This window comes from Panulirus ornatus, chromosome 22 (genome assembly GCF_036320965.1).
Source record: "Panulirus ornatus isolate Po-2019 chromosome 22, ASM3632096v1, whole genome shotgun sequence".
Taxonomy (NCBI): Eukaryota; Metazoa; Arthropoda; class Malacostraca; order Decapoda; family Palinuridae; genus Panulirus; species Panulirus ornatus.
The window spans coordinates 9406991-9430367 of NC_092245.1; the positions used below are offsets into that span (position 1 = coordinate 9406991).

General features: G+C 42.3%; 1 protein-coding gene across 1 annotated transcript in view; it reads right to left on the minus strand.

Annotated features, from left to right (window-relative positions):
- LOC139756525 (protein turtle homolog B-like) overlaps positions 1-23377 on the minus strand; it is a 207413-nt gene that overhangs the window by 50037 nt on the left and 133999 nt on the right. The window contains exon 8 of the mRNA XM_071676009.1: positions 16985-17144. Within this exon, the coding sequence (XP_071532110.1) occupies positions 16985-17144 (160 nt within the window). The remainder of the gene's footprint in view (positions 1-16984; positions 17145-23377) is intronic.

The following is a 23377-nucleotide window of genomic DNA, read 5'->3' on the forward strand; positions in this document are numbered from 1 at the left end:
GTAAACGTCAAGAAGTTTTGTCCAATTGGTACTGAGAATTTATTGTCTAATGTTTTCAAAATTTGCTCATCTGTAATCTGGGATCAAGAGTTTGTTGTCATTTATTTCATAATCTAAATTCATCTCTAATCTAATCAAAGTGTGATCGCTGTTTGACAAACTCTCTCCTACTTCGCAAGAGTTGATTAAGTTTGTGTCACTGGTGAGGACAAGATCAAGAATGTTTTTGCCTCGTGTTGGTTTTTTAATCAACTGTTCTAGAAAAGCGTCTTCAATCAGTTCCGTTAGTCTCGTTCCCTCTTGGTCACCTGTTAACGTGCTCCAGTTTATGTTGGCACTGTTGAAGTCTCCTACTGTTATAACCTCTTTACTGTTTATTGTAGTTTTGATTTCATTGTATAACATCTTATCGTCGTCTTCATTTTGCTTAGGAGATCTGCAAATAACGCCGAGATGTAGTTTACTTTTGAACTTGTCGGTAATGTCAATATAAAGAGAGTGGTAAGTGTGTGTGTGTCTACTTTGCTTATCTTGATAGCACTTAGATTGTTATCAACGTAGATCAAAACTCCACCACCTACCCAGTACAAGCCATCTTTCGTAAACAGTTTGTATCCGGGTATTACTAACTCGACCATTAAGTGTTTATTCTCAGTTTACTCACGTTTCTGAGATTGTAATAATGTTCGGTTTTTCAGTACCTTCATAGGATATAAGTTCATCATGGGATGTAAGTTCATCATAGGATATAAGTTCATCATAGGATATAAGTTCATCATAGGATATAAGTTCACCGCGTTTCGTAATGATGCTCCGGACATTTGTGTATATTAAACTTATTTTCTTCTGAGTTGATTTCTGGAGTGAATTTGCCTTTTCTTACTGTGGGTATGTGTGCGTGTTTGTATCATCATTGTTAATGTGTGCGTCGTGTGCAGAAGCGGGAGAGAGACGGTTCTTCATCTGTTTTGTGTTCGCTGCCTTACCCTGACCTTCCTCGCACAGGACCCTACCAGAATCGTTCCTAAAAGTTACCAGAGAGTTGACCTGTCCTCGTGGTAACCCGCTACTTATACTGCCAGTGTTGACCCCAACTGACCCTACTTGACCTTTCTTTGCTAATTCCTCTGGTTGTGAGGTGACCGCTACTAGCCGAGGATCCCTACCGCCAATGTGCCGTCCATCCTCTACCTTGTTCCTCAGATCCCGTTCACACTCACATTCCCCCTGCGCCAACCTACCCCCACAACTACCTCCTCACTATCTCCCACTCTCCTAGTTCTGTCGTTAGCTAGACCGTGATTTGCTCTCCTGACTAGTTTATCTCTATCTAAAGAAAGTCCTAATATTCTCGTCCAGTATGCTGCCAAGGCGGGCTTTCCCTATTCCATTTAAGTGAAGACCGTCACTAGCGTACAGAGATCTATCATGACTAAAATGGTCCCACAGGTCTACACTAAACACATTATCCTCCTCCCTACAGACAGCTTCGATTCTTCTGTTTATCCCCAGCATTCTACTGAGGCGTACAGGAATCGACTTCATACCTTGGCAGCAATCCCGATATCATAAGCTTCCTACGACTTTCCTTGAACTTGTTAGTAAGTTTCCTGTACCTTGCTACTATTTCTTTCGATGTCCCATTAACTACAACGTTCGTCCTCACCTGAACGACAAAAATCACCTCCTCGGGATTGTATGAGACGATGTCGTCCAACTTATCTAGAAGGTGTTCTATCTTAGCATCGGCATAACACAAGTTCTTCGCACACAACTCCTGGTTCTGATGTCTGACTATAGAGTGCCCGACCAGGATGATGCTACGATCATCCTGTACTTCATCATCTAGTTCGCTAAACCTAGTGTGAGTGGAGAGTTCGCTCGGTTGTTGGGTAATGTGGCGACAAGTTTTCATCGCAGGTTGGAAGGTGCAAGTATCTTCCAGCTTCGTCTCAACGCTTTCTATCCTACTATCTTAACTATCTTACTATCTTAACTCTCTTACTATCTTAACTATCTACCGTGGATGATATACCTGTGTCTGTTTCCTGTGTCGCAACCGCTAAGAACCCAGCTTGCTCTCCCCGTCCTTTCATCCTAAAATCTAGTTTCTCCAAGGCTACGTAATGTTTCCTAACACCTACCGAAAGCCTATCAAATGCGTCGCAGAACATACGAGAAGTATACTCACCTCCTTCTATGAGGAGAAACTCCCGATGGCATCTAAAGCAGGCAACTCGAGAAACTGGAGCCATCGTCTAGCTTTTCACTAAAGTTCAAAGAATTTCACAAAGATTCAAAAGATTTCATTATGATTCAAGGGATTTCACTAAGGTTCAAGTTGATCACTAAGCGGCACACTACAAGACCTGTTTGAACTGGGTAGGCGAGCACGTCGGTCCTCGACAAAGGTTGGCGGGCAACTCGACAAGGGTTTCTGAAGATGTGTATTCCTCTTCTGCGTTAATGAAGTCAGGAGAGAACAGTAAGAAGTCTCTCTCTCCATTCTTATTACTTTCTCGGGCAACAGCAGATGGCAGGAAAATGATAAAAGAAAGAAATTACAAGAATTTAAAAGGATACAGAGAAAAGTACTATTATAAGATACAATCTATCTTCCTGCAGTATTCCATCCTCTGCTGTACCTCAAATGTTCGTATGGTGAAGAATGAGAATAAGGAATTTATGTCTGTATATTTTTTCCTCTAATTTGGAATATACCTAAACTACTAAGAAATCAGTCAAGGCGTTTCTTCAAGCTATTTATAGTCTTTACATTAGCAGCGTTTGACGGGAACTTATCCCGGTGTTCAACTCATCTAACTGCTAAGAATTTTTCCCCAAAATATCCTATCTTTTGTGACCTAAGTTTTATTCCATTTGTCCTGGTAGCCGTATCGTCTTGAATTTTGAAAAGATTCTCCTGATTTTCGTAGTCAGATTTATTCAAAATTTGTTCCCATGAATCCTACGTGTCTTACGAGAAGAGATCAGATCTTTTATGTCATATATCCTAAATATAGAATCACTGTTGTCACTTATCTATATACTTGTTCCAGTTTTTCACCATTTTTTTTTTTTTTTTTTTTTTGTAGCCTGACGACTGGAATATTCAAGGTGTAGTCTCACAAGAGCATTGAAAATGGCCACACTCGTTTCTGGTGTTTTGTAATACATGTTCCTAGCTGGGAACCTAGCCTAGCTGGAAACCTAACCTGTGGTTTCCGTTTCTTATTGCTGCAAGACGCTGTTTAGGACACTTAAGATTGTTACTCATAACAACGTCAAGATCCTTCTCTTCACCTATTTTTATCAACTGATTACAGAATGGTGGTCGGTCATGTTTCATATTCACATTTCCAAAGTGAATCACTTCTCATTTTGTGTGACCACTCTGACCACTCTTTGGTAAGATCTCTGACTTATTTCACAAGTTTGCTCATTTATAGTTCTACTTTTTGATTTGTATCATCTGTGAATCTGGATACCTTAGATATAATACCTATTTCTGGACGGCTGAATATATCCTATAAGAATATAGTCAGGGCGTGACACTTGTGGTTCATCAGTCATCACGTTCAGCCATCCTGAGGAGTTGCAATTTAAGATTAAACTTAGAGAGAGAGAGAGAGAGAGAGAGAGAGAGAGAGAGAGAGAGAGAGAGAGAGAGAGAGAGAGAGAGAGAGAGAGAGAGAGAGAGAGAGAGAGAGAGAGAGAGAGAGAGAGAGAGAGAGATTTAAAAAGAGAATATGAAAATAACAAAGCCTGCGATCACACAGCTCAAATCTCAAGAAATTCCAAAGTAAAATAACCCTTATGAGTAAATAACGAAGAAAGTGTCCTTTACGGAGTGTTATTAAGAGAGCAGTACAAACAAACCTTTAAAAATTGAAAATATCCATTATGAACATTAATTCTGGTGCCCCTCAGTAACCTTACTGGTGCCCCTCAGTAGCCTTACTGGTGCCCCTCAGTAGCCTTGCTGGTGCCCCTCAGTAGCCTTACTGGTGCCCCTCAGTAGCCTTACTGGTGCCCCTCAGTACCGTTACTGGTGCCCCTCAGTAGCCTTACTGGTGCCCCTCAGTAGCCTTACTGGTGCCCCTCAGTAGCCTTGCTGGTGCCCCTCAGTAGCCTTACTGGTGCCCCTCAGTAGCCTTGCTAGTGCCCCTCAGTAGCCTTACTGGTGCCCCTCAGTACCGTTACTGGTGCCCCTCAGTAGCCTTACTGGTGCCCCTCAGTAGCCTTACTGGTGCCCCTCAGTAGCCTTACTGGTGCCCCTCAGTAGCCTTACTGGTGCCCCTCAGTAGCCTTACTGGTGCCCCTCAGTACCGTTACTGGTGCCCCTCAGTAGCCTTACTGGTGCCCCTCAGTAGCCTTACTGGTGCCCCTCAGTAGCCTTGCTAGTGCCCCTCAGTAGCCTTACTGGTGCCCCTCAGTACCGTTACTGGTGCCCCTCAGTAGCCTTACTGGTGCCCCTCAGTAGCCTTACTGGTGCCCCTCAGTAGCCTTACTGGTGCCCCTCAGTAGCCTTACTGGTGCCCCTCAGTCGCCTTACTGGTGCCCCTCAGTAGCCTTACTGGTGCCCCTCAGTAGCCTTACTGGTGCCCCTCAGTAGCCTTGCTAGTGCCCCTCAGTAGCCTTACTGGTGCCCCTCAGTAGCCTTACTGGTGCCCCTCAGTAGCCTTACTGGTGCCCCTCAGTAGCCTTACTGGTGCCCCTCAGTACCGTTACTGGTGCCCCTCAGTAGCCTTGCTAGTGCCCCTCAGTATCTTGCTGGTGCCCTTCAGTAGCCTTACTGGTGCCCCTCAGTATCTTGCTGGTGCCCCTCAGTAGCCTTACTGGTGCCCCTCAGTAGCCTTGCTGGTGCCTCTCAGTAGCCTTACTGGTGCCCCTCAGTAGCCTTACTGGTGCCCCTCAGTAGCCTTACTGGTGCCCCTCAGTACCGTTACTGGTGCCCCTCAGTAGCCTTACTGGTGCCCCTCAGTAGCCTTACTGGTGCCCCTCAGTAGCCTTACTGGTGCCCCTCAGTACCGTTACTGGTGCCCCTCAGTAGCCTTGCTAGTGCCCCTCAGTATCTTGCTGGTGCCCTTCAGTAGCCTTACTGGTGCCCCTCAGTATCTTGCTGGTGCCCTTCAGTAGCCTTACTGGTGCCCCTCAGTAGCCTTACTGGTGCCCCTCAGTAGCCTTACTGGTGCCCCTCAGTAGCCTTACTGGTGCCCCTCAGTACCGTTACTGGTACCCCTCAGTAGCCTTACTGGTGCCCCTCAGTAGCCTTACTGGTGCCCCTCAGTAGCCTTACTGGTGCCCCTCAGTACCGTTACTGGTGCCCCTCAGTAGCCTTGCTAGTGCCCCTCAGTATCTTGCTGGTGCCCCTCAGTAGCCTTACTGGTGCCCCTCAGTACCGTTACTGGTGCCCCTCAGTAGCCTTACTGGTGCCCCTCAGTACCGTTACTGGTGCCCCTCAGTAGCCTTGCTAGTGCCCCTCAGTATCTTGCTGGTGCCCCTCAGTAGCCTTACTGGTGCCCCTCAGTAGCCTTACTGGTGCCCCTCAGTAGCCTTACTGGTGCCCCTCAGTACCGTTACTGGTGCCCCTCAGTAGCCTTGCTAGTGCCCCTCAGTATCTTGCTGGTGCCCTTCAGTAGCCTCGCTGGTGCTCTTTAAAAGCCTTGCTGGTGTGCCTCAGTATGTTCCCTGGTTCCCTCAACAACCTGCCCATAGCCCTTTACTGGTCTCCCTGGTTCCCTCATTAGCCTCCCTAGTGACCGTCAGTGTCCTCCCTGGTGCCCCTCAGTAACCTCCCTGGTATCCCTCAGTAACTTCCCTATTGTCCCTCACTGGCCTCTCTGGTTCTCTCATTAGCCTCTTTGGTATAGCTCAGCACCTTCCTTGGTGTCCTTTAGTAACCTCCCCATTTCCTCCCAGTGGTTTCCTTGGTCCCCTCATTAGCTTTCCTGGTGCCATTCAGTGTCCTTCCTGGTTCCCAAGAGTTTCCTCCCAGGCGCCCCTCAGTAACCCCCCCATTACCCCTCAGTGTTCTTCCTGGTCCCCTCATTAGCCTTCCTGGTGTCTCAAAGTAGCCTCCCTGGCGCCCCTTATTATCCTCCCCATTTCCCCTCTGTGGTCTCACTGGTCTCCTCATTAGCCTCCCTGGTGTCTCTAAGTAGCCCCCGAGTGTCCTTCAGTAGCCCCCTTAGTGGCCTTTCAAGTTGTCTTTCGTGTTTCCTAGTAGCCTCCCTGATGTCCCTCAATAGTTTTTCTCATGTCCTTCAGTAGCCTCCACGTGTTCCTCTGTAGCCTTTCTGACGTCCCTCAGTAACCTCATGGGTGTCTTCAGTAGTCTTCCTGGTGCCCCTCAATAGCCTTGATTATGCCCCTCAGTAGCCTTACTCGTGCCCCTCAGTAGCTTTGCTAGCGCCCCTCACTGGTCCCCTGGCATGCATCGTGTCACTGTATAAAGGTAAGGTGATGAAGATGAATGTTCGCATTACAGAAGTATAAATTCACTGAGGGTATCTGTTAAGATGATTAGAAAAACAATGGTTGGGAAGGTGGTGACATGAACAGTGCATCAGATTAGGGGGGGAAACCTTGGCTGCATGAGTGGTAGAGGATAAGTGGATCAGATATTTGCCTTGAAGAATGTGTGTGAGAAATACTTAGAAAAACAAATAGATTTGTATGTGGCATTTGTGGATCAGAAGAATATATGTGATAAAGTTGACAGAGATGGTTTGTTGACGGTCTTGCGAATATAAGGTGCAGGAGGAAAGCTATTAAAGGCAGCGAGTTTTTATGAAGAGAGTAGGGTGTATGTGCGATTAGACAGAGAAGAGGGTGAGTGGTTCTAGAAAATGTCTGCGACAGGGGTGTATGAAACCACTAAAGTTATTCAATGTGTTTATAGACTGGCTGGCGATAAAGGTAAATGCAAGGTTTTTGGAGAAAGGGGCAGGTATGTAATCCGAAGGGGTGGAGTGGACCTGGGAAATAAATCAGCTGTTGTTAGCTCATGATACATCATTGGTGGCTGATTCGAGCGAGAGACTGCAGCAGATGAGAGAGTGTGTGTGAAGAGAGGAAGTTAAGAGAAAATGTGAATCAAAGGTATTAGGTTTATCAGTGCAGAGAGACAGGGAAGCTGGTGTATGATATTGAATGGAGAAAACTTGGAGAAAGTAGGTGTTTTAGACAAATGGGAGTGGACATGGCAGCGAACACAACCATGGAAGTGAGGGTGAGTCATAGGGTGGGTGAAGGGGTGAATAAATTGGGAGCATTGAGGAGTGTGTGGAGAGGTTGTTATCTGGGAGGGGGAAAATTAGAATGTTTGAAGTCCCAATCATGTTGTATGGATGCTAGGCATGGGCTGTGGATGAGAATGTACTAAGGAGGGTGGATGTGTTAGAAATGAAATGTTTGATAAGAATATTCGCTGTGAGGAGGGTTGATTGATTAAGCAATAATAAGGTAATAAGATGAGTATAACTGAAAGATGAAGGAGAATTGTAAAAGTTTGGACATATGGAGAGAATGATTTAGGAGAGATTGACGTAGAGGATACATGAGTCAAAAGTGGAGGGGACAAGGAGAAGGGGAAATCAAACTGGAGATGAAAGGATAGAGTGAAATTATTTTGAGAATTGAGGACAAGACCTGCAGGAATGTGAAACGCGTCCGCGTGGTAGAGTGAACTGGAACAATGTGGTAAACATCGTGGTTTTCCCCTGACGCCTTTGTATACCCTAGTTAAATTCATTTATAGCATGTCGCCCCCTGTATACCATATCGTTCCAGTTCACTCTATCCTGTGCATGCACTAGACCTCCCTGCATATTCAAATCCCGAGAACTGTGAACCTTTTTCATTTCGTCCTTCCATCTTCAAGTTCATTTACACCTTTTCGTTTTTCTGTTCATTTCTGATATATATACCCCTTTTGTCAGTCTCTCCTCACTCATCCTCTCAATATGCTCACACCACTTCAGCACACTCTCAGCAGCCACTGGACTCTTAAGAGGGCACCAAGTAAATTGATATATGAATGTAGTCAACTACGAATGTAAAATCATTGCTAGATCTGTACAAAAAAGCCATTACCAAGAAATGCAGTGTTCTACAGATTGCTTCTGCCCAACCATTATGTCCATGTTATGAAATGATGCCATCTTGTAAAAGATTAAGATTAGGAAAAAACCAATCTAATAATGATAATAACAATAATAATAATAATAGTAATAATGATAATGATAATAATGATAATAAAAATAATAATAATAATAATGATATTAATGATAATACTACTACTACTACTACTAATAATGATTATAATGATAATGATGATAATAATAATAATGATAATGATATGATAATAAAGTGTTTATCTAAGAAGAAAGTTATACATAATGATCTTGTCTTGGTTTACAATATTACGTTACGTGTTGACTTTTAAGATTATTAAAAACACAAAAACAAAACGCTGTTATAAAAAGACTATAATGGGAGGATCATAGAATCATGTGTCTGTATGGAGCATTGAGTTTTGACACCGGATAAGGGATACTTGAGTTACTGTACCGAGATGTTCTACATCTGACCGATTGCAAAATCTGTCTTGCTCGCCAGGTGACTCCTCTATGGATATCATGCAAATAATGTGGCATGAAATGTCTGCAGTTGTTACGCTTGAGAAACTTCTTTTCAAAACGAACCATTAATCTTTGAGAGCTTTCATATTGGTTGTCTAAAATTATTCTAAGATATCCTTTTTGGATGCGTTCCAGTTGTGAGTGTTGCGTCTGGGTTAATCCTGGATACCACACAAGATCCACGTACTCCAGGGTTGATCTTATGAACCAAACATACAGAGTGAACACTGCATCTATGCTGAAGCCAAACTGACGCGCTCTGTTTAGGATGAATATGTTTGCTTTGGAGATTATGCATTTAATATGGTCATTTCAGGTTAATGGGGAGTTGATCTGAATGCCTAAAAAGTTACATTGACACAATGGGTAATTTACCGTCATTAAGTGTGAGTTTGAGATAAACAATAGCCTTCACACTTGAAAGGATTAGGAATTATTTTTAACAGATGTACAGTCTCCTGCAAGGTCATTCAGTGAATGTTGCATTGTAAAATTCAACTCATTGGATATATTCACAATTTCAGTTATGGTTAAGTTATCCACATATTTTGCACTTATATTTACATTACGCCAGATATTGATTGCAGCGAAGTATTTGACTGCGCCTGATCGAGTTTCCTGCAGCACACCACAAGTTATGTTATCCCACTCTGGGACAACGCATTGATACCTGACTCTGTAATAGCCACCAGAAAGGAAGTTAGCGATACATGCAAGCAATGATGTATGCCAGCCTAGCAAGAAAAGCTCGCAAATGGTAGTTGTGTGATCTTTATAATCGATAGCCTTTGTAAAGTCTATTAATACAATTTGGGCTAAGGTTTTAGGATTGATCAAGCCTCTCAATACACTATCTAATAATTTGAAAAGATAATGGGAGGGGGAACTTCCTTTTAGTTTTCCGTATTGAAATAGATTGATATTAGGCTTGATATCTTTTAGCACCAGCCGTGCAACAAAGCCCTCAAGCAATTTTCCCACAATCTGCAGTTACTGACAAGGGGCGTAGCTCACCCATATCTATAACTTTTTTCTGTAAGATGTGTGATTGCAGCGCCTTCCTAACATCTGTGATTGTAGCGCCTTCCTAACATCTGGGAAACCTTCCATTTTCAAAACATGTATAAAAGATGTGTGCGAGTGGTACACTAATTTCATAAGCAAACTCTCTAATTGATAATCTTGGCAGAGATCCAAGATTTGGAGCCTTACAAATCTTGAGTTATGATATCAGTCTGTACATTTTCCCCCTTCCAGTCTAGGTACCTCAAATACAGGTAAGAAAGTAAATAATGCCACAGGATTTATCGGCGGGAATATTATACATATACTAGTAAAGTTATTCTTAATCTGTTCGCTACATTACTTAAGTGATCTATACATTTCAATCCATTCTTTACTGAATTATCAACGCTGCTTTGTTCAAATTCACGAGGTGTTTGTTGTCCAGATCTCCTACTTTCATGCTTTATTCTGTAGTGAAGGTGTCCCCAGTAGCCCATTCTGCCTCTACAGTATGATTTCCTAATGGTAATCCACAGTTTTCTGCCTTGCCGAAATCTTATGGTTGATTCTAACTCTCTTCACCTTTATTTGTACCATTAATGTATGGTGTAAGACTTGACGCTTTCTGTATATATTATGAATGTTCTTATGGGTATTGGTATTATTATTACTATTATTATTATTATTATTACTATTATTATTATTATTATTATTATTATTATTATTATTATTATTATTATTATTATTATTATTATTATTATTATTATTATTATTATCATATCATTATTATTATTATCATTATTATTATTGTTATTATTACTATTATCATTATTATTATTATTATTATCATTATTATTATCATCGCTATTATCATTATTATTGTTATTATTACTATGTGTGGAAATAAAAAGAGCGTGGTTGAGAGAGCAGAAGAGGGTGTTTTGAAATGGTTTGGGCACATGGAGAGAATGAGTGAGGAAAGATTGACCAAGAGGATATATGTGTCGGAGGTGGAGGGAACGAGGAGAAGAGGGAGACCAAATTGGAGGTGGAAAGATGGAGTGAAAAGGATTTTGTGTGATCGGGGCCTGAACATGCAGGAGGGTGAAAGGAGGGCAAGGAATAGAGTGAATTGGAGCGATGTGGTATACAGGGTTTGACGTGCTGTCAGTGGATTGAATCAAGGCATGTGAAGCGTCTGGGGTAAACCATGGAAAGCTGTGTAGGTATGTATATTTGCGTGTGTGGACGTGTGTATGTACATGTGTATGGGGGGGGGGTTGGGCCATTTCTTTCGTCTGTTTCCTTGCGCTACCTCGCAAACGCGGGAGACAGCGACAAAGTAGAAAAAAAAAAAAAAAAAAAAAAAAAAAAATTATTATTATTGTTATTATTATTATTATTATGATCATTATTATTATTATTATTATTATTATTATTGTTATTATTATTATTATTATTATTTTCATTATTATTATTATTATTATCATTATTATTATCATCGCTATTATCATTATTATTGTTATTATTACTATTATTATTATTATTATTATTATTATTATTATTATTATTATTATTATTATTATTATTATTACTATTATTATTATTATTATTATTATTATTATTATTATTATTATTTTTATTATCATTATTATTATTATTATTGTCATTATAATTATTATTATTATTATTATTATTATTATTATTATTATCATTATCATTGTTATCGTTATCATCATTATTCTTACTATTACTATCATCATTATCATTTTTTTTTTATTTTGCTTTGTCGCTGTCTCTCGCGTTTGCGAGGTAGCGCAAGGAAACAGACGAAAGAAATGGCCAAACCCACCAACATACACATGTATATACACGCACGTCCACACACACAAATATACATACCTATACATCTCAATGTACACATATATATACACACAGAGACACATACATATATACCCATGCACACAATTCACACTGTCTGCCTTTATTTATTCCCATCGCCACCTCGCCACACATGGAATACCATCCCCCTCCCCCCTAATGAGTGCGGGGTAGCGCTAGGAAAAGACAACAAAGGCCTCATTCGTTCACAACTCAGTCTCTAGCTGTCTTGCAATAATGCCCGAAACCACAGCTCCCTTTCCACATCCAGGCCCCACACAGCTTTCCATGGTTTACCCCAGACGCTTCACATGCCCTGATTCAATCCACTGACAGCACGTCAACCCCGGTATACCACATCGATCCAATTCACTCTATTCCTTGCCCGCCTTTCACCCTCCTGCATGTTCAGGCCCCGATCACACAAAATCTTTTTCACTCCATCTTTCCACCTCCAATTTGGTCTCCCACTTCTCCTCGTTCCCTCCACCTCCGACACATATATCCTCTTGGTCAATCTTTCCTCACTCATTCTCTCCATGTGCCCAAACCATTTCAAAACACCCTCTTCTGCTCTCTCAACAACGCTCTTTTTTTTTCCACACATCTCTCTTACCCTTACATTACTTACTCGATCAAACCACCTCACACCACACATTGTCCTCAAACATCTCATTTCCAGCACATCCACTCTCCTGCGCACAACTTTATCCATAGCCCACGCCTCGCAACCATACAACATTGTTGGAACCACTATTCCTTCAAACATACCCATTTTTGCTTTCCGAGATAATGTTCTCGACTTCCACACATTCTTCAAGGCTCCCAGGATTTTCGCCCCCTCCCCCACCCTATGATTCACTTCCGCTTCCATGGTTCCATCCGCTGCCAGATCCACTCTCAGATATCTAAAACACTTCACTTCCTCCAGCTTTTCTCCATTCAAAATTACTTCCCAATTGACTTGACCCTCAACCCTACTGTACCTAATAACCTTGCTCTTATTCACATTTACTCTTAACTTTCTTCTTTCACACACTTTACCAAACTCAGTCACCAGCTTCTGCAGTTTCTCACATGAATCAGCCACCAGCGCTGTATCATCAGCGAACAACAACTGACTCACTTCCAAAGCTCTCTCATCCACAACAGACTTCATACTTGCCCCTCTTTCCAAAACTCTTGCATTCACCTCCCTAACAACCCCATCCATAAACAAATTAAACAACCATGGAGACATCACACACCCCTGCCGCAAACCTACATTCACTGAGAACCAATCACTTTCCTCTCTTCCTATACGTACACATGCCTTACATCCTCGATAAAAACTTTTCACTGCTTCTAACAACTTACCACCCACACCATATATTCTTAATACCTTCCACAGAGCATCTCTATCAACTCTATTATATGCCTTCTCCAGATCCATAAATGCTACATACAAATCCATTTGCTTTTCTAAGTATTTCTCACATACATTCTTCAAAGCAAACACCTGATCCACACATCCTCTACCACTTCTGAAACCACACTGCTCTTACCCAATCTGATGCTCTGTACATGCCTTCACCCTCTCAATCAATACCCTACCATATAATTTACCAGGAATACTCAACAAACTTATACCTCTGTAATTTGAGCACTCACTCTTATCCCCTTTGCCTTTGTACAATGGCACTATGCACGCATTCCGCCAATCCTCAGGCACCTCACCATGAGTCATACATACATTAAATAACCTTAGCAACCAGTCAACAATACAGTCACCCCCTTTTTTAATAAAATTCCATTGCAATACCATCCAAACCTGCTGCCTTGCCGGCTTTCATCTTCCGCAAAGCTTTTACTACCTCTTCTCTGTTTACCAAATCATTTTCCCTAACCCTCTCACTTTGCACACCACCTCGACCAAGACACCCTATATCTGCCTCTCTATCATCAATCACATTCAACAAACCTTCAAAATACTCACTCCATCTCCTCACATCACCACTACTTGTTATCACCTCCCCATTAGCGCTCTTCACTGAAGTTCCCATTTGCTCCCTTGTCTTACGCACTTTATTTACCTCCTTCCAGTACATCTTTTTATTCTCCCTAAAATTTAATGATACTCTCTCACCCCAACTCTCATTTGCCCTCTTTTTCACCTCATGCACCTTTCTCTTGACCTCCTGTCTCTTTCTTTTATACATCTCCCACTCAATTGCATTTTTTCCCTGCAAAAATCGTCCAAATGCCTCTCTCTTCTCTTTCACTAATAATCTTACTTCTTTATCCCACGACTCACTACCCTTTCTAATCAACCCACCTCCCACGCTTATCATGCCACAAGCATCTTTTGCGCAATCCATCACAGCTTCCCTAAATACATCCCATTCCTCCCCCACTCCCCTTACTTCCATTGTTCTTACCTTTTTCCATTCTGTACTCAGTATTTCCTGGTACTTCCTCACACGTCTCCTTCCCAAGCTCACTTACTCTCACCATCCTCTTCACCCAAACATTCACTCTTCTTTTCTGAAAACCCATACAAATCTTCGCCTTAGCCTTCACAAGATGATGATCAGACATCCCTCCAGTTGCACCTCTCAGCACATTTACATCCAAAAGTTTCTTTTTCGCGCGCCTGTCAATTAACACGTAATCCAATAACGCTCTCTGGCCATCTCTTCTACTTACATACGTATACTTATGTATATCTCGCTTTTTAAACCAGGTATTCCCAATTACCAGTCCTTTTTCAGCACACAAATCTACAAGCTCTTCACCATTTCCATTTACAACACTGAACACCTCATGTATACCAATTATTCCCTCAACTGCCACATTACTCACCTTTGCATTCAAATCACCCATTACTATAACCCGGTCGTGTGCATCAAAACCACTAACACACTCATTCAGCTGCTCCCAAAACACTTGCCTCTCATGATCTTTCTTCTCATGCCCAGGTGCATATGCACCAATAATCACCCATCTCTCTCCATCAACTTTCAGTCTTACCCATATTAATCGAGAATTTACTTGTTTACATTTTATCACATACTCCCACAACTTCTGTTTCAGGAGTACTGCTACTCCTTCCCTTGCTCTTGTCCTCTCACTAACCCCTGACTTTACTCCCAAGACATTCCTAAACCACTCTTCCCCTTTACCCTTGAGCTTCGTTTCACTCAGAGCCAAAACATCCAGGTTCCTTTCCTCAATCATACTACCTATCTCTCCTTTTTTCACATCTTGGTTACATCCACACAGATTTAGACACCCCAACCTGAGTCTACGAGGAGGATGAACACTCCCTGCGTGACTCCTTCTGTTTCCAATTTTTTTAGAAAGTTAAAAAATACAAGGAGGGGAGGATTTCTGGCCCCCCGTTCCCGTCCCCTCTAGTCGCCTTCTACGACACGTGAGGAACGCGCGGGAAGCACTCTTTCACCCCTATCCCCTATCCCCTATCATTGTTATTACTATAATTATTATCATTATCATTCGCAGTATTAGTAGTCGTAGTAAATGTTGGGAAGAAAGAATTCTACCTCCGTATTCCCAGTGTGTCACAGAAGGCGACTAAAAGAGGTGGGAGCGGTTTTGGATGGTATTGCAGTGGAATTTATTAATAAAACCGGGGTGACTGTGTTGTTGATTGGTTGGTAAGGATGTTCAGTGTATGTATGGATCATGGCGAGGTGCCTGAGGATTGGCGGAATGCATGTGTGGTGCCGTTGTACACAGGCAAAGGGAATAGGAGTGAGTGTTCAAACTACAGAGGTATGGGTTTGTTGAGTATTCCTGGGAAGTTGTATGGGGGGACGTTGATTGAGAGAGGGTGAAGGCATGTACAAAGCATCAGACTGGGAAGGAGCAGTGTTGCTTTAAAAGTGGTAGAAGATGCGTGGGTCAGGTTTGAAAACTGTGTGTGAGAAATACTTTGAAAAACAGATGGATTTGTATGTAGCATTTATGGATCTGGAAAAGGGACACTACAGGGTTGATAGATATGCTTTGTGGAAGGTCTTATGGGTATATGGTCAGGGAGGTAAACTGCTAGAAGCAGTGAAGAGATGTTATCAAGGATGTAAGGCATGTGTACGAGTAGGAAGAGAGGAGAGTGATTTGAAGGTCGGTCTGCGGTAGGGGTGTTTGATGTCCCCATGGTTGTTTAATTTGTATATAGATGGGGTGGTTAGGGAGGTAAATGCAAGAGTTTTTGAGATGAGAGTCAGTTGTTGCTCGCCGATGACACAGCACGGGAGGCTGTTTCGAGTAGGAAACTTCAGAAGTTGGTGACTAACTTTGGAAAAGAGTGTGAAAGGAGAAAGTTAAGAGATGTGAATAAGAGCTAGGTAATTGGGTTCAGCAGGGTTGAGGGACAGGTTAGTTGGGAATAGAACCATGGAAGCGCAAGGGAGCCACAGAGAAGGAGAGGTGGCGAAGATTCTGGGAGCGATGAAGAATGTGTGGAAGGAGAGAACGTTATTTCGGAGAGCAAAAATGATTGAAGGATTTGTAGTTCCAACAATGTTATGGCTACGAGGCATGGGCTATAGATAGGGTTGTACGGAGGTGGGTGGATGTGTCGGAAATGAAGCGTTTGATGACAATATGTGGTGTGAGGTGGTTTGATCGAGTAAGTAATGAAAGGGTAACAGGGATGTGTGGTAACAAAAAGAGTGCGCTTGCGAGAGCAGAAGAGGATGTGTTGAAAACATGGAGAGAATGAGTGAGGGAAGATTGACAAAGATGATATGTGTGTCAGAGGTGGAGGGCACAGGAAAAAGAGGAAGACCAAATTGGAGATGGAACAATAGAGTGAAAAAGATTTTAAACGATCGGGGTCCGAACATGCAAGGGGTAGAGTGCATTGGAACGATGCGGTTTACAGTGGACAATGTGCTGAGTCAGGGCTTATGAAACGGCCGGGAGAAACCATGCAAAAACTGTAGGGCCTGTCATAGGTAGTGAGCTTTGGATCCAGTGCATTGCAAATGACAGCTTGAGAGTGGAGGTGAGCGGATGCGGCCTTTTTTTTGTCCATTCCTGGCGGTACGTCACAAAAGCAGGAAACAGCGGACGAGTATGAAAATAACAATAGTGATGTATAAAGTTATGTTTCACATGTCACGATTAATATAAAACAGCGTAGAGGAAGCAAGCACAAGAGTAAGTTGGGCAAGACTAATGCTCGGAGGAAGCGAGCACAACAGTAAGCTGGGCAAGATCAATGCTCGGAGGAAGCGAGCACAACGGTAAGCTGGGCAAGACTAATGCACGGAGGGTAAAGTGTTTCATCAGCAACAAAGGTGTCACGTGAACAAGCTAAGGCGGGAGGGAGTGGATGCAACTAACACTGGAAAATTCAGAAACTCTCTGACAAAAACAGAATCCAGAAGCGGCGAACCGCGGCTGCAGAAGTCGTGTAGGCAAGTAACAACACACTCAGAACTCACACTTGACGTCGAGCCGGAGAGAATTGGAGCTGCCATCACCGACAACGTTGTGGGCATGACAGGAGTAGCGGCCAGCCTGAGCCCTGAGCACACGCTGTAACACCAGACTCTGGTTACTTATGATCACCCCGCCTGACACATTGTGAACCAGCACCTCGTTCTGTGGAAGGAGAACACAGCAGAACCTGCAGAGGAATGTATCATCTGTTGAACAGTAATTGACTTATGCTATTTTGTGAGCAGTTATTGAATGATTTTATCAATATATTAAAATGCGGGAAACGCTCTTTACGCGTTGGGTAACGTTAAAGAGAGAAACAGAGAAAAATGATTGTATGTGAGGTTCCAATTACATTGAAATATACGTACTGTATCAAGAGATCTTGCTTCACAAAACCTCAAGAATGACTGTGACAATAGTATTACACAGTAGCAAGACAATGAATTTACCATAGTTCCATGACCAAGATCAACTACGACTGTATCCACTCTTGTAACAGGTACAACATCCTATACAATAGCAACGACGCCAAAAACAGCCAAACTAGCAAACAACAAATAGAAAATTAACCTTGATTTTGCTCTGGGGGAAAATGATATTGGCTAGAACTTCAATCCACACCAGGATGTTCACAAAGCAAAAGTCTCAGGCAAGTAAGCCATCCAGTTGCTCATTCGAACCTTTCAACCTCATTCTTCATTACCAGCCTTTTCCTGCCAGTTATTACTCAAGAGACGTTCCCCTTAGATCGTAGAAGAGTTACAATAAGGCGACTCATAATAGGGTGAACATGGTACCTTAAGGGACAACTGTGAGCCCACATTTTGATCCTAACCTGTGATCACTTGATGATGAGATTAGTCTCATATTTTTGTTGTTCATTTGAGGGTAAGAATGTAAACAAAGTAGGCAATCTTGAAAATGAGGATGGCGATAGAAGGGTTTTATGACTCGACCTTCAAAAATATTGTTTTCATAGTCGATTTGGGGAGGGACAGTCTGGATTCATATGTACTACGTGGTTGGTACGTGGGGACTTACTACGTGTTGGTACGTGGGGACATCCCCTGCTCAGGAATATGATTTATTACAATAAGTTTCAAGTTATCAAGTTTTCCAACTTAAGTCATTATGTTAGAAACCATTATGTTGGTAAACATGTGATTCTCCAAAAAAATATGTTTTGGACAATCACATGTTTACCAAATGGCGTCCTAGCTTCGTCACTTCGATGTGTATCAACTGACTGTTATATTCCTCTCTTGTGTCTCCACTGATGATATGATTATTACACGAAAGTGCACTTGGGAACTTTTCGTGCTTCATTTTCCTAGTGGACTCATAGGGATATCTTGATCACGCGCAAAATTGTGATCCTTTCCAATATATATATATATATATATATATATATATATATATATATATATATATATATATATATTATTTCTTTTTTATTATACTTTGTCGCTGTCTCCCGCGTTTGCGAGGTAGCGCAAGGAAACAGACGAAAGAAATGGCCCAACCCCCCCCCATACACATGTATATACATACGTCCACACACGCAAATATACACACCTACACAGCTTTCCATGGTTTACCCCAGACGCTTCACATGCCTTGATTCAATCCACTGACAGCACGTCAACCCCGGTATACCACATCGCTCCAATTTACTCTATTCCTCGCCCTCCTTTCAGCCTCCTGCATGTTCAGGCCCCGATCACACAAAATCTTTTTCACTCCATCTTTCCACCTCCAATTTGGTCTCCCTCTTCTCCTCGTTCCCTCCACCTCCGACACATATATCCTCTTGGTCAATCTTTCCTCACTCATTCTCTCCATGTGCCCAAACCACTTCAAAACACCCTCTTCTGCTCTCTCAACCACGCTCTTTTTATTTCCACACATCTCTCTCACCCTTACGTTACTCACTCGATCAAACCACCTCACACTACACATTCTCCTCAAACATCTCATTTCCAGCACATCCATCCTCCTGCGAACAACTCTATCCATAGCCCACGCCTCGCAACCATACAACATTGTTGGAACCACTATTCCTTCAAACATACCCATTTTTGCTTTCCGAGATAATGTTCTCGACTTCCACACATTCTTCAAGGCCCCCAGAATTTTCGCCCCCTCCCCCACCCTATGATCCACTTCCGCTTCCATGGTTCCATCCGCTGCCAGATCCACTCCCAGATATCTAAAACACTTCACTTCCTCCAGTTTTTCTCCATTCAAACTCACCTCCCAATTAACTTGACCCTCAACCCTACTATACCTAATAACCTTGCTCTTTTTCACATTTACTCTTAACTTTCTTCTTCCACACACTTTACCAAACTCAGTCACCAGCTTCTGCAGTTTCTCACATGAATCAGCCACCAGCGCTGTATCATCAGCGAACAACAACTGACTCACTTCCCAAGCTCTCTCATCCCCAACAGACTTCATACTTGCCCCTCTTTCCAAAACTCTTGCATTTACCTCCCTAACAACCCCATCCATAAACAAATTAAACAACCATGGAGACATCACACACCCCTGCCGCAAACCTACATTCACTGAGAACCAATCACTTTCCTCTCTTCCTACACGTACACATGCCTTACATCCTCGATAAAAACTTTTCACTGCTTCCAACAACTTTCCTCCCACACCATATATTCTTAATACCTTCCACAGAGCATCTCTATCAACTCTATCATATGCCTTCTCCAGATCCATAAATGCTACATACAAATCCATTTGCTTTTCTAAGTATTTCTCACATACATTCTTCAAAGCAAACACCTGATCCACACATCCTCTACCACTTCTGAAACCACACTGCTCTTCCCCAATCTGATGCTCTGTACATGCCTTCACCCTCTCAATCAATACCCTCCCATATAATTTACCAGGAATACTCAACAAACTTTTACCTCTGTGATTTGAGCACTCACTCTTATCCCCTTTGCCTTTGTACAATGGCACTATGCACGCATTCCGCCAATCCTCAGGCACCTCACCATGAGTCATACATACATTAAATAACCTTACCAACCAGTCAACAGTACAGTCACCCCCTTTTTTAAAAAATTTATATGGGAGGGTATTGATTGAGAGGTTGAAGGCATGTACAGAGCATCAGATTGGGGAAGAGCAGTGTGGTTTCAGAAGTGGTAGAGGATGTGTGGATCAGGTGTTTGCTTTGAAGAATGTATGTGAGAAATACTTAGAAAAGCAAATGGATTTGTATGTAGCATTTATGGATCTGGAGAAGGCATATGATAGAGTTGATATAGATGCTCTGTGGAAGGTATTAAGAATATATGGTGTGGGAGGAAAGTTGTTGGAAGCAGTGAAAAGTTTTTATCGAGGATGTAAGGCATGTGTACGTGTAGGAAGAGAGGAAAGTGATTGGTTCTCAGTGAATGTAGGTTTGCGGCAGGGGTGTGTGATGTCTCCATGGTTGTTTAATTTTTTTATGGATGGGGTTGTTAGGGAGGTAAATGCAAGAGTTTTGGAAAGAGGGGCAAGGATGAAGTCTGTTGGGGATGAGAGAGCTTGGGAAGTGAGTCAGTTGTTGTTCGCTGATGATACAGCGCTGGTGGCTGATTCATGTGAGAAACTGCAGAAGCTGGTGACTGAGTTTGGTAAAGTGTGTGGAAGAAGAAAGTTAAGAGTAAATGTGAATAAGAGCAAGGTTATTAGGTACAGTAGGGTTGAGGGTCAAGTCAATTGGGAGGTGAGTTTGAATGGAGAAAAACTGGAGGAAGTGAAGTGTTTTAGATATCTGGGAGTGGATCTGGCAGCGGATGGAACCATGGAAGCGGAAGTGGATCATAGGGTGGGGGAGGGGGCGAAAATTCTGGGGGCCTTGAAGAATGTGTGGAAGTCGAGAACATTATCTCGGAAAGCAAAAATGGGTATGTTTGAAGGAATAGTGGTTCCAACAATGTTGTATGGTTGCGAGGCGTGGGCTATGGATAGAGTTGTGCGCAGGAGGATGGATGTGCCGGAAATGAGATGTTTGAGGACAATGTGTGGTGTGAGGTGGTTTGATCGAGTGAGTAACGTAAGGGTAAGAGAGATGTGTGGAAATAAAAAGAGCGTGGTTGAGAGAGCAGAAGAGGGTGTTTTGAAGTGGTTTGGGCACATGGAGAGAATGAGTGAGGAAAGATTGACCAAGAGGATATATGTGTCGGAGGTGGAGGGAACGAGGAGAAGAGGGAGACCAAATTGGAGGTGGAAAGATGGAGTGAAAAAGATTTTGTGTGATCGGGGCCTGAACTTACAGGAGGGTGAAAGGAGGGCAAGGAATAGAGTGAATTGGAACGATGTGGTATACCGGGGTTGACGTGCTGTCAGTGGATTGAATCAAGGCATGTGAAGCGTCTGGGGTAAACTATGGAAAGCTGTGTAGGTATGTATATTTGCGTGTGTGGACGTATGTATATACATGTGTATGGGGGTGGGTTGGGCCATTTCTTTCGTCTGTTTCCTTGCGCTACCTCGCAAACGCGGGAAACAGCGACAAAGCAAAAAAAAAAAAAAATATATATGTATAATAGAAAAGCGGGTGTCTGTGTTTTTGACTGGGTGGTGAGGATATTCAATGTATGTGTGGTTCATAGTGAAGTACTGAGGATTGGCGGAATTCATGCATAATGCCATTGTACAAAGGCAAAGGAAATAAAGGTGAGTGTCAAATTACAGATTTGTAAGTGTGTTGAGTACTCCTGGGAAATTATATGGGAGGGTGGTGATTGAAAGGGTGAAGGCATGTACAGACCATCAGAATGGGGCAAAGCGGAGTGGTTTCAGAAGTGGTAGAGGATGTGTGCATCAGTTGTTTGCTTTGAAGAATGTATATGAGAATTACTTAGAAATAATAATGGATTTGTATGTAGCATTCATGGATCTGGTGAAGGCATATGTTAGAGTTGATAGAGACGCTCTGTGGAAGGCATTAAGAGTATATGATGTTGGAGGTAAGTAGCTAGAGGCAGTGAAAAGTTTTTATAGAGGTTGTAAGGCAAGTGTACGAGTAGGAAGAGAGGAAAGTGACTGGTTCTCAGTGCCGGCTTGCGGCATGGGTGCGTGATGTCTCCATGGTTGTTTGATTTGATTATGGATTTGGCTGTTAGGGAAGTGACTGCAAGAGTTTTGGAGAGATGGGCAAGTATGCCGTCTGTTTTGGATGAGAGGGCTTAGAAAGTGAGTCAGTTGTTGTTCACTGATGATACAGCGCTGGTGGCTGATTCGGGTAAGAAACTGCAGAAGCTGGTGACTGAGTTTGGTAAAGTGTGTGAAAGAAGAAAGTTGAGAGTAAATGTGAAAAAAAGCAAGGTTAGCAGGTACAGTAGGGTTGAGGGACAAGTAGATTTAGAAGTAAGTTTGAATGGAGAAAAGCTGGAGAAAGTGAAGTGTTTTAGATATCTGGGAGTGGATTTAGTAGCGGATAGAACCATGAAAGCGGAAATAAGTCACAGGGTGGGGAGGCGGCGAAGGTTCTGAGAGCGTTGAAGAATGTGTGGAAGACGAGAACGTTATCTCGGAAAGCAAAAATGGGTATGTTTGAAGGAATAGTGGTTCCAACAATGTTATATGGTTGCGAGGTGTGGGCTGTAGATAGAGTTGTGTCGAGGAGGGTGAATGTGCTGGAAATGAGATGTTTGGGGACAATATGTTATGTGGGGTTGTTTGATCGAGTAAGTAATAAAAGGGTAAGAGAGATGTGTGGTAATAAGGAGTGTGGTTGAGAGAGCAGGAAAGGGTGTTTTGAAATGGTTTGTTCACATGGAGAGAATGAGTGAGGAAAGATTGACAGTGTTACATGATAATGTTATACTTACCCTTGTATGAATATGCTAATGTTTTATTTATGCCTGTATGAGGATGAAAATATTTGCACTTCTTTGTGTATGATTATGTTTTATTTTCCCATATGTAGGAACAACAATGTATAATGTATATCTATGAATAATAATTTTTCTACCACTATTTTTGTTTGATAATGGTTTACCGATCCCTCTAAGTGCATGATGATCATGATTCACCCGTGTAGGTGTATGATTATGTTATATCTACCATTGAGGTGTATTATATTTAATTCTCCCATGTATCTTTATCTAGATTTTATGTTTTACCCCTGAATGTGTATAATATTTCTTCTTTATTCCTGCATATGTATGGTAATAAATTCTTTACCCTTGTATAAGTATTATGTTTTAATTATCTCTACATGTACCTGAAATGCTCTGTTTACCCCTTTTATGTGTATGATTATGCTTTATCTACCCCTATAAGTGAATGATGATATTCAAGTAGTTTTGTGTTAGCTGAGACGTTAGCTGGGAGTAAAGTCAGGGGTTGGTGAGAGGACAAGAGCAAAGGAAGTA